We start from the raw sequence: 11,956 nt of genomic DNA, 5'->3' as shown, positions 1-11,956 counted from the left end.
CAGGGCCCTCTGCCTCTGCTGAAGAACCCCGGAGGGGGTCCTGCTGCACCTACCGCAGCCCCCCCCCCCCCGTAACCTCCCTCACACACACTCAGGTCTTGTTCCTGGACTCAAATAACATCACCAGGAAGGCCCTTCCCAGCCGTGGGCACCGGCAGTACTCTTTGCCTTTGAACCCTCATGTGCTCTGCGCCCTGTGAGGCTGCTTCTGACCTCCCGGCAGGAGCACGGTCAACTCCCCTTATCCACAGGGATACACCCAAGATGTTCCCAGATGCCTGCAACCCCAGACAGTACCGAAGCCTACATATCACAGATCTTCCTACACATACGTCCCTATGATAAAGTTTATACATTAGGTACAGTGAGAGACTAACAATAACAAATAAGAAAATGGAACAATTTTACAATACACTGTAATAAAAGTTATTTAAAATATGAATTATTTCTGGAATTTTCTTTTTTTTTTTTTTTTGAGATGGAATCTCACTCTGTCACCCAGGCTGGAGTCCAGTGGCACCACCTCTGCTCACTGCAACCTCTGCCTCCCAGATTCAAGTGATTCTCCTGCCTTAGCCTCCCAAGTAGCTGGTACTACAGGCGTGTAGCACCATGCCCAGCTAATTTTGGTATTTTCAGTAGAGTCAGGGTTTCACCATGTTGGCCAGGCTGGTCTTGAACTCCTGACCTCAAGTGATCTGCCTTCCTCAGCCTCCCAAAGTGCTGGGATTACAGGTGTGAGCCACCACACCCAACTATTTCTGCAATTTTCCATTTAACATTTTGGACCTTACTGATAGTGGTATGGGGACAAGGGAAAACTTCCCCTTTACCCTTTGAAAGTTGACTGAAAAGACAGCTCATAAAAGCAGATTAGGAAAAATGGAATACACATTCATTAGCATGTGTATTCCATTTAAAATGTGAATTCCATTTTCTATGAGGAGGAAATCAGAGTGACTGTGCCACCATGAAATGGGGTACAGATTAGCAACGGGGAAGTGTGGATGATTTTAGGGGGCTGGTAAATCATTTTTAGGGGAATTCAGTGGGCTTGAAGAACATATAGTGGCGTTGGACAAAGCCCGTTGGGCTCCCAGAGTGACAACGGTTGCAAAATCTGGGTGTGTGAGCAGGCTGCAGTCTTTCTTCCTGTGACGTGAGTTGTTGGAGAAAACTCTGGGAAAGGACCAGGGGTCACTGTTTTCTTTGGTGGGTCGATTTTAGGCAGATGAGGAGCTTCAGAGAATAACTTCACCGTGTGCTTTGGAAGAGACAAAGAGTTAAGGGAGCTGGGGGAGTCTGGTCAGAGAGACCTTAAGGCTTCTTCAGTTGAGAATGTCACAGCATCATACTTTGGGGTATTGGTTTCTGAGCCCCAACAGTGGGTAACTGCAGAAAGTGAAGCAGCAAATTAGCTGGGTGTGGTGGCAGGCGCCTGTAATCCCAGCTACTCAGGAGGCTGAGGCTTGAACCTGGGAGGTAGAGGTTGCAGTGAGCCAAGATTGCACCATTGCACTCCAGCCTGGACAAGAAGAGCAAAACCTTGTCTCCAAAAAGAAAAAAAAAGTGAAACCGCAGCAATGGGGGTCCATGGTAACATGGCCTTCTGCCCCTCCTTGTCTGAGAAGCACCAGTGACCTGCACCTTCTCACAACGTCCACTGCCGAGTGCTGGGCACCCTGCAGCCCATTTACTCTTCACAACACACTTTGGGGAGATGCTGTGATGTGATGGGGATGTTGAGGCTCATGACTTGTCCTAAGGGTATCTGAACCCAAGAAGTTGGACTGCAGTGCCTACCGCCAGAGCCACGCTGTGCTTTCTCTATCATCATCTGCTGGGGGCTGGCTGTCCCTCCCCACAGGAGGCTGTCCAGCTCATTGCCCATGAGACCTGGAGCACAATGGCACCAGCAGCCTGTGATGAACAGGAGCGCACAAAGGCCTGCCTGGCTATCAGGCGCTACCAGTGGGATTCCAGGAAGGCTGGCAGGGCTGTGGCTTGGGGGGCAGGGCAGGGCTGAGCTGGGTCCCCCAGGCATTGATCTGGCCACTTCCAGGGAGAAGGGGTGGGGGCCAGGAGGACCATCGCCGCTGCTGCTTTGTTTTGTCTGAGACCTGCTCCCTCCCTTCCTCCACCTAATCTCGCTTGCCTCTTCCCCTTGCCCAGGGTTGACCTCATCTCCATTAATCCATACCCAGCGTGTGTGTGTGTGTGTGTGTGTGTGTGTGTGCGCGCGCGCGCACGCGCCTACGGGCACACTTCCAGACATCCCCCTCTAGGGGCCAACCACACAACACTAGAAGCAGTGCATGTGCTGGCAGAGCAGGGCTGTGTGGCAGAGGCTCCTCAAAGCTCCAGAATAGGGGGGACGCCAACGGAGGTACAAGAAACAGCCCCAGACAGGAAGTGTCAGAAAGACCCAGAGACGCAGGGCGAGTGTGCACTGTCCTCCAGGCCCTGAAGGCCGACTCTGGAGTGGGAGTGCACCCCCCTGGGTGGGGCCTGACCCACACCCCTTGTGTGCCAGGGGAATGTGTCACGAAGGTTGTTTTTCTGGCCCCAGGGATGACCTCCACTCAGGCTCACGTCCCTAAGTCCCCTCCTAACAGCCACAAGTCGTACCCTAGCACCTTGCCCGCCCCATCTCAGGAAAGGTGACCTGAGAGGCCCAAGCTTATTCCTGCCCTCCCTGGGCCATGCTTCCTGCCCAGCTTCCTCAGGCCTCGGTCACCAATGGCAATCTCCTTGCCTGGGCCAGGCACACACACACTGCCCTTTCCCCCTTGGGGTTGCATGGTCTGCAGGTGCACACGCCCATGTCTCATCCTCTGGGGGGAAGGATTTACGAGGCTCCCTCTGTCTTATCTACTGGGTCACAGTGGCTGCAGGCAGACAGCCAGTCAGCAGTGCCCCAGCAGGTGTGTGGGGCTGGGGGCTCTGCTGTTGCGAGAGCCCTAGGGTTTACAGCCACCTAGGAGGGTTCGCAGATTCAAGTCTCTGCCACATGAGTTTGGGTAAGACCGACCTAGCTCTCTCTGCCTGCTTCTAGATCTATACTGATGCTATTAATAAAAATACCCATTTCAAGAGATGGTTGTGAAGATCACACTAGTGACTGAAGAGCGTAAGGCAGTGCCTGGCACAAGACAAATCCTCAATAAAAGGCCGCTGCTGTCATTCGTGTCGACACCAGCCCTGTGCTCCTGCCCTGGAGCTGACCCAGCGCTCACACCCAGGATCAGAAAGGGAGGGCTGGGGCTGATGAGCTGGGAGGGGTTGTGTGCCCTTCTCCTGCCCCCAGCTCCTCTCTGGACCCCTGCCCCAGACCCTCTGCAGTCCTAGCCCTTCTTCGGTCCCTGATTGGGTCCGCCCCTTTCCCACCGCTGCCCGCCTGAGGCCAGGATGTGCTCCCCGGCCGGCGGATTCTGGAGCACTGCCCGGCCACTCCCCGGCGTCTATGCCGGGAACCGCCCCGCGCCCTCTCCCCTTTGCGGGGTAGGCCGGCCCTGGGGCGCCTTAAAAACCGGAGCTGGCGCTCGGCATCGCGACTCTGGGCAGTATCCAACGTCGCTCCAGCTGCTGTTGACGACTGCGCAGATCCCCCGAGGCCATGGCCAGCAAAGGCTTGCAGGACCTGAAGCAACAGGTGGAAGGGACCGCCCAGGAAGCGGGTGAGGACAGCGCGCGACCTAAGGTCCAGACAGGGGCACCTGCGTGGACGCGCAGGCAGAAGGGGCGGGTCTGCGCGCTCCGAAAGTACTGGGGCCGCAGCTTGGCTCATTCCTCCCCTGAGACCCGGGGCGGGCAGGACGCCCACCCCGGCCAGCGGAGAGATGATGCCCGAGAGAGGCGGTGGAACAGAGGCTCCTGGGGAGCTCGGGCCGCGCCTCGAGCACTGCGGGAGCCCCTCCGAGGAGGCTGCGCCCAGGTCCTCAGGCGAGGGTGAAGGTCCAGGACCGGGACCCAGCGCGGCCCGCCACCACCTCCACCCGGGCGCCACCAGAGGCTGCCCCATGCCCCACTGGACTTTATTTCCATCCTGCCCCCATTCCCCAAAAGTAATCATTGCCTTTAAGTCCCCACTTGGCAAAGAAGGTCCTTAATTCCTCCACCTCTTTCCTCCTTTTTCCGGAGGTGACACAGCTGGGATGGAGGCATGGGGGATGTGAGACCCCAGGGTCACCAGGGTGGCTCTTCCCGCACATAGCCCAGGCTTCCAGGACTCCAGCTCCCAATCCGTCCTGCCCATACCCCAGTCGGGAGACAACATCCAAACCAACCCCTTCCTTCACCAGTGCCCGGGGGCCCCACAGTTCCTCCCTTGAGACTACAATGCTACCCAGGAGGCCTCTGTGTCAGGTCTCTTCCTTCTGGGCTTCACTTTCCCATCTGACAGCTGGGTGCAAAGGATGGGCTGCTTTCTAATGGGTTAATCTAGACGAGGTCCCCAAGAGCCTATGGGCACACTTGCCTGACTAACCCTCTCCTCAGGAGGGGTCTGGGTAAAGCAGGCCCTTTCCTGTTCAGCAGCAGGGACGAGTTACAGCGGGTGGGGCGGGGGGGCTGGTGAGCCCCTGGAAACTCCATTCCCCTCAGGCCGAAACTCCGGTCCAGAGGAGACGGCCTGGCCTTGGAAGTTTCGCCTCTTTCCTGCACTTGCCTCCTAATGTCTTATGTTGCCGGTCCAGAGGCACTGGCCTTGCTTGTGTGCCCTCCGGGGCAGGCAACGGGAAGGAGGAGGCGGCGAGAGCCTGGCAAAAGTCCAGGCCCAAGGGCCAAGTGCACAAAAGGTGGGAATTCAGGCATTTGGGCCAGGCCTAGGGGAGAAGCCGTAAAAGGGGCAGGGGTCTTCTGGGCCATGCTCAGCAGCAGCCAACAGCTCAGATGCCAGCTGCAGCCTGGCCCTGCCCTGCCTTCCTTCCTCTGTCCAACAGGTTCTCAGCAGCCCTGGAGATGGAAGGGAAGCCCCTCCCCAACAGGGGAGGAGCTCAGAGTTAGAAATAAACAAGAACATCCCAGAGGCATAGAAAAGGCTCCTGCCCCTGGGGCCGGGTGGCCCTGGGCCAGGGACTTAATCTCCGTGGCATCCATCCTTGGGGCCTGTACGACAGAATACTCTGGAGAACACATGAGGGGCATGGCAGTGATGGGGCCCCTGTGGTCGGCGGTGCCTCAACAGGGGGTAAAGGCCACATCTCTCTGTTCCAGTGTCAGCGGCCGGAGCAGCAGCTCAGCAAGTGGTGGACCAGGCTACAGAGGCGGGGCAGAAAGGTCTGGTGAGGCTGGAGGGAGGCGGGCGACCCCAGCACACCTCCCACTCCCCACCCCACCCCGGGGCCCAGGCACACCCTCTCCTTTGCAGAGCCTTCTGCCCACATTGCCCCAAGGAGGTCCCCCGGGAGACCCGGGCCAGGCTAAGCCTACGTGCACTGGTTCCCCCCGCCCTGCCTGACCTGCCCTCTTCCGCTCTTCCCCAGCCATGGACCAGCTGGCCAAGACCACCCAGGAAACCATCGACAAGACTGCCAACCAGGCCTCTGAGACCTTCTCTGGGATCGGGAAAAAGTTTGGCCTCCTGAAATGACAGCAGGGAGACTCGGGTGACCCCTCTCGAGGTGCCATCCAACAGAGCCTGGCCCTGAGCTCCGGGCGGCCGCCACCTCCTCGGTCTGCCCCCTCATTAAAATTCACGTTCCCACCCTGTGTCTACTTTCTGACTCCTCACAAGCTGGGCCCAGTTCTTCCATGCCAAGGGCAGAGTCCCCATAGCTGGAGTCCTGGGCTCCCAAATTCGGAAATCCAAGCCGACTGTCTCAGGAATGTTTTCCATTCCGCCAAGGGCCGCCGGACGCTCCCTGACCCGAGGCTCAGCCCCTATGTCGGTTCGTGCCCCTCCCTCGTCTGACTCAGAAGCCAGCCCCCGCCCCTCATTCCCTGTCCCAGGATCCCGGGCCCTCCAGGGAGCCGGGCAGGACTAGCCCCTAGATCCTCAGAAGGCTCCGCTCTGGGCGGGGCAAGGGGCCCTACAAGGGCCGGGGCCTCAGGAACTTCTCTCCCCCAGCTGCTCCTGGAGGCTGGGAACAGGGGAGACGACCCAGCGCCTCCGGACGTCAGGCGGCGGGAGGTTGTGGGGGCGACGCGGAGTGGGGAGCCGGGCTTCCGGCCCTCGCTACGCCGCCTCGGCCTACGGGGTGCCTGCGTGCCCGCCCAACCTGGCGGTGAATCACCGGGCAGGGCCCGCGGGGCGCTTTGTTGTGTGCGGCGCTGCAGCTCGGCTTGGTCCTGCCCTGACACGCCCCTGGGAGGGGCTTCGGGCCTCGGGGCCTTGCATGTGAGCACAAAGACGGGGGGCGGGGCCTTTCACGTGCGAGCTCGCGTGCAGGAGACCCCTCCCTTCTGCAGCCCTTTCCTTCGGGACAAACCTGCAACTTCCGCCCCCAGAGAGTTCTGTCGGGCCGGTCCCGGATGGACTGGGGTTCCCAGCACCCTCGGCACGTGTCCACGCGCGCGGCCCGGGCCCCGGGAACTCCCTGCCGGTGGATGACTCACGTGGCACTGGTTGAGCGCTGGATGAGGCCGGCGCTGGCAATGGGCGCAGGCTGCTGCGGCCCCTTCCTCCCCGCGCCAGCTCCGCCCCACTGGGCCTCTAGCGGTTCCTGTCCCACAGCTCCAGGCCTTTACCCCCGGCACTCCCTCCACTGGCAATCGGCTCCTATCCGGACGGCGCGACTGGGGACTCTGCGTTTCAGTTCAAACATACTGACTACGCCGCGCTTCCCAGTTTTGGGAAGATTTAACCAGCGGACTCGAGGCGCGCACGCTGCCTTCACGGCTTCCCAGCAGGGGACGGTGTCCCCAACCTGGCTGCCAGCCCAGGTGCTGCGGGGCAGGTCTGCCTAGGAGACTGTTCCCTTCTCCAGTCTGAGATCTCCCACGCAGGGCACGCGTCTGCCACCCTCACCCCAGACCTGCCCCGGTTACACAGTCGGTTACTTGTTGCTGACTCCCCAAAAGGAAAGTTTCTCTGAGTCTGCAAAATGTGGGAAAGTCCTTGAAGAGACACCTGGAGCAATATGGGCGGGCGGGGGGTGGTGGGGGCTTTTCCAGGAACCCCCAACTCCAGGAACAGGTCCCAGGGTCTGGAGAGCCGGCCTCCGGGCAACTCTAGGAGGCTGGTGGGGCTGGACTGGCAAAGCCCAGCATGGTTCTGGTGTGCGTCATTCCCAGGTGACTCAGGGGTGAATACCAAGGGACTGTTCACTTTTTCTCCTTGTGAGTGATCGCCTTAGGCGCGAGCCAGCTGTGGCCAAGGAGAGAGGTCAGGTCTGAGGCCAAGGGTCTTCTAGGAAAGGCTTTTCTTGCCTTAGGGCGGGGCGTGCTGGCTCACGCCTATAATCCCAGCACTGTGGGAGGCTGAGACCGGGAGAATGGCTTGAGTCCGGTAGATCGAGGGCCGCTGCACTCAATCTGGGCAACAGAGTGAGGCCCTGTCTTAAAAAAAAGAATAAATAAATAAAAAGACCAGCCACCTTTCATCTTCCACTGGACATCTTGTGGTTGGAAAACATCCCTAGCACCAACCACTTGAAACCACAGGAGGAGCAAGCCTGAGGAAAAGCCCACCTGCTGATTAGGGCAGAGCCTCCTGAACCTCCAGCTTCCCACAGCACCCCCTCCTTGTCCACCTCAGCCACCTTGACCTTCCCATCATGCTCCTGCTGCCTGGGGATCTTCACACCTGCTGCATTTTCTGCCTGGCATGCTCTCCATAAATCACCCTTGCCTATTGCTCTTCCAGATGTCCCGTCTCAGCGGCCTTGGGCATGGCCCCCCCACACACACACACACTCACAATGTATCAGGCCACTGGTGACGCATTCTCACACCCGCTGTACCTCCTTTTTACGGTCACAATGAATTAATCAGTTGCCTTCATGTGTGCTTCTCCATGGTAGTGGTTCATGGGGCTGGAACCAGTCCTCTTTCCTAATTAGTGCATGCCCAGTGCCTTCTGCGGTGCTCAGGCAGCACTGGGTAAATGAATGCATGGAGGACCATCCTTTTGCTCTCTTGCTGAGTAACAGTGAGTTCTCATTTTCAGGTTCACCATGGAGCCATCTCTTCAATGCAGCCCCTTCCATGCCGTCCCAGCCCCATGGTGCTGGCGCTCCCGTGGCGCTGTGCAATTGCCTGTTCCTATGTGCCTCTGCTCCCCAACACTGGTAGCCCTGGAGGGCAAGGCCAGGTGGGACTTTTGGATCACGTCTGGGACACAGAGGTCACAGAGCCGGTGTCACTGTAATAGTTCCCTTGCCCCATCGCAGGGCAAGTCCATACAGCCGAAATACTGCGTTGCAGTAGAGAAAGAGGTTTAATTGCAGGGCCACCAGACAAGATGGGAGAAAACCTCAAATCTCCGAGGAGTTTGGGGATAGGTTTCTTAAGAGGTTTAGAGCAGGCCAAAGGGTGAAGATTGTTGATTGGCTGAAGAGTGCAGAGTGAAATCATGGCACAGGGAGATGAAGAAACTTTTTCTTTTTTTGAGATGAAGTTCTGCTCTTGTCACCAGGCTAGAGTGCAGTGGTGCGATCTGGGCTCACTGCAACCTCTGCCTCGGGGTTCAAGCAATTCTCTTGCCTCAGCCTCCCAAGCAGCTGAAATTACAGGCGCCCACCAACACGCTTGGCTAATTTTTGTGTTTTTATTAGAGGCTGGGTTTCACCATGTTGGCCAGGCTGGTCTCAAACTCCTGACTGCTGAATATTTTCTGGTATCTTTTGGTTGGTTAGAATTAGTCCTCAGAGTCTTCTGTTTTTTATTTGTTTTTTTTTCTCTGAGACAGAGTTTTGCTTTTGTTTCCCAGGCTGGAGTGCAATGGCAAGATCTCGGCTCACTGCAACCTCTACCTTCTGGGTTCAAGCTATTCTCCTGCCTCAGCTTCCTGCGTAGCTGGGATTACAGAGGTCCGCTGCCACACCCGGCTAATCTTTGTATATTTGGTGGAGACAGGGTTTTACCATGTTGGCCAGGCTGGTCTTGAATGCTTGACCTCAGTGATCCACCTACTTTGGCCTCCCAAAGTGCTGGGATTACAGACCTGAGTCACCATGCCCGGCCCAGAGTCTTCTCAAGAATGAAATAGTTACACATGATAAATGTTTACAGAGATAAGCATCTGAGATCTCAGTTAATAATTTTAATAGGTGGGTAAGGGTTCCATGAGGGTTCATTATAGTCTCCTGGGTTTGAGCGATTCTCCTGTCTCAGCCTCCTGTCTTAGTTCATGCCTGTAGCTGAAATTCCAGGCATGCGCCACCACACCTGGCTAATTTTTGTATATTTAGTACAAACAAGGTTTCACCATGTTGGCTAGTCTGGTCTTGAACTCCTGACCTCAGGTGATCTGCCTACCTTGACCTCCCAAAGTGCTGGGATTACAGGCGGGAGCCACTGCACTCGGCCCATTATATTCTATTTTTGTGTATGACATCTTCTATTTTTAAAAAGATAAAAAAGTTAAAAAATTTTTTTAAAAGAAGGGCTTATATAAACAGTATTCTGGCTTTTAAATGTTTGGTTGGTATTGTTAGGCTGTAGCCTTTAGACTTTACCCCTGGCTGGGTTTGAGGTTTGTAGCTCCTTCAGCTTGAGCGTCTTCTAGCTGTGGCTGTACTGCCTTCTGGTGTAGAAGGTTGAGCAGGCCCTACATGTGTGATGTCCACTGAAACTTTTTTTTTTTTTAATTTTTATTTTAGGCCAGGTGTGGTGGCTCACACCTGTAATCCAAGCACTTTGGAGGCCAAGGTGGGCGGATCACCTGAGATCGGGAGTTAAAGACCAGCCTGACCAACATGGTGAAACCCCATATTTAAAATAAATAAATAAATACATTTTTATTTTAACTTATTATTTATTTTGAGGTGGGGAGCTCACTATGTTGCCCAGGCTGGTCTCAAACTCTTGGCTTCAAGCAGTCAGGCCTAACAAAAGTCTGGGATTACAGGTGTGAGCCACTGTACCAACCACCTACTGGATTTTTTTTTTTTTTTTTTTTTTTTTTGTAGAGACAGGATCTGCCTCTGTCACCCAGGCCAAAGTGCAGTGGCCTGATCATGGGTTCCTGCAGCCTCAAACTTCTGGGCTCAAGTGATCCTCGTACCTCAGCTTCTCAAGTAGTTGGGATTACAGGTGTGTGCCACCATGCTCAGCTAATTAAAAAAAAAATTTTTTTTCAAAGATAGAGTCTCACTGTGTTGTCCAGGCTGATGTCAAACTCCTGGGCTCAAGAACCTCCCACCTCGGCCTCCCCACAGCACTGGGATTACGGACGTGAGCCACCGTGTCCAGACCCCCACAGGAACTTTCTAATAAGCCACATGACTTTTCTGGCTTGCTCTCTTTCTTTATGTTTGAAGTACAATAATTTCTCTAGAGTCTGTCTCAGTGGTTATGGTTATGGTTCACTGTTCTCTGGTGTGCAGTTCGCCCTTTCAATACCAATTCAAGGCCAGGTGTGGTAGCTCAGGCCTGTAATCCCAACACTTTGGGAGGCTGAGGTGGGAGGATCACAGTGGCCATGATTGTGCCACTGCAGAGTGAGATCCTGTCTCAAAAAAAATTGTAGGCGGGGTGCAGTGGCTCACGCCTGTAATCCCAGAATTTTGGGAGGCTGAGGCGGGTGGATCACAAGGTCAAGATATTGAGACCATCCTGGCCAATATGGTGAAACCCCATCTCTACTAAAAAATACAAAAATTAGCTGGGCGTGGGGGCATGCGCCTGTAGTCCCAGCTACTGGGGAGACTGAGACAGGAGAATTGCTTGAACCCAGGAGGCGGAGGTTGCAGTGAGCTGAGATCGCGCCATTGCACTCTAGCCTGGTGCCTGGAGACACAGCAAGACTCTGTCTCAAAAAAAAAAAATTGCATATATGTATGTGTATATATATACATGTATGTGTTTATATATATGTGTGTGTATGTATATATATACCTGTGTATGTGTTTGTGTGTATATATACGTATATATCCAGAAGACAAATTGTTGGATCATAAATTAGCTCTATATTTAATTTTTGGAGGAATCTCCATACTATTTCTCTTTCTTTCTTTTCTTTTTTTTTTTTTTTTTTCTTGAAATGGAGTCTTGCTCTGTCGCCAGGCTGGAGTGCAGTGGTATGATCTTGGCTCACTGCAACCTTTGCCTCCTGGGTTCAAGCGATTCTCCTGACTCAGCTTCCCAAGTAGCTGGGATTACAGGCAGGCATCACCACACCTGGCTAATTTCTGTATGTTTGGTAGAGACAGGGGTCTCACCATGTTGGCCATGGTGGCCTCGACCTCCTGGGCTCAAGTGATTCTCATGCCTCCACCTCCGGAGTAGCTAGGACTATAGGCGTGCACCGCTGTGCCCAGCTCCTGCTTAACTGCATTTTAAAATATTTGCTCTGTTCCAGTGCTCAGCTTTCTTCTTTGGGAATTCCAAGTGTGAGTATGAAGTTCTTTTCTTCCTACTTTCCATTGCTACTGTTGTCTCCCAAATACTGTATCTTTTTCATATAATTCCTGTTTTTCTTTACTGTTCCCATTTTTGTTCCATAGGCATCTACTGCGGTATCCACCTTCCTGTGCTTCTTATTGTCTTCTTATCTGCCATGGTTTGTTTCGTCTTTTTTCTTTCATTCATTTCTGAGATGTGTAAGTTTCTCTTCTGCCTACTCTTGCTGTCTGGCCAACTCCTCTCAGAGTTCTGGCAACTACTTTACAGTCTTCCTTCACAACAACTGTTGTTTATTAAGTGTCTTCTTTTCTTCCTAAAATTCATGTTGGAATGTTGACTATTCTTTTTCCATATTTAAAAATAGTATGCTGCCAAAAAAAAAAAAAAAAATAGTATGCTGGCCGGGCGCGGTGGCTCACGCCTGTAATCCCAGCACTTTGGGAGGCCGAGG

The 11,956-nt window shown here is 54.5% G+C and overlaps 1 protein-coding gene across 2 annotated transcripts; it reads left to right on the top strand.

The window, feature by feature from the left end:
* Positions 1–3,474: 3,474 nt before the first annotated feature.
* Positions 3,475–5,704, top strand: ADIRF (adipogenesis regulatory factor). 2 transcript variants are annotated; one of them, XM_074382181.1, is made up of 3 exons: positions 3,475–3,700; positions 5,215–5,277; positions 5,484–5,704. In XM_074382181.1, the coding sequence occupies exons 1-3, from the start codon at positions 3,617–3,619 to the stop codon at positions 5,583–5,585; spliced, it is 249 nt and encodes an 82-aa protein (XP_074238282.1). In that variant the 5' UTR covers positions 3,475–3,616; the 3' UTR covers positions 5,586–5,704. The 2 variants fall into 2 exon arrangements, with proteins under 2 accessions (XP_074238282.1, XP_003930003.1); XM_003929954.3 differs by having other exon boundaries at positions 3,481–3,677.
* Positions 5,705–11,956: the final 6,252 nt, after the last annotated feature.

This window comes from Saimiri boliviensis, chromosome 12 (assembly GCF_048565385.1).
Source record: "Saimiri boliviensis isolate mSaiBol1 chromosome 12, mSaiBol1.pri, whole genome shotgun sequence".
NCBI lineage: Eukaryota > Metazoa > Chordata > Mammalia > Primates > Cebidae > Saimiri > Saimiri boliviensis.
The sequence above is the reverse complement of the archived record's forward strand: the minus strand, read 5'-3'. Positions and strand labels throughout refer to the sequence as shown.

What these genes read in the sequence shown, in the direction of transcription:
- ADIRF (XM_074382181.1), top strand. Translation starts at nt 3,617, where the DNA reads ATGGCCAGCAAAGGCTTGCAGGACCTGAAGCAACAGGTGGAAGGGACC. An exon ending in AGGACAGCGCGCGACCTAAG is followed by an intron (nt 3,701 to 5,214) that starts GTCCAGACAGGG and finishes TCTCTGTTCCAG; the next exon opens with TGTCAGCGGCCGGAGCAGCA. An exon ending in TACAGAGGCGGGGCAGAAAG is followed by an intron (nt 5,278 to 5,483) that starts GTCTGGTGAGGC and finishes GCTCTTCCCCAG; the next exon opens with CCATGGACCAGCTGGCCAAG.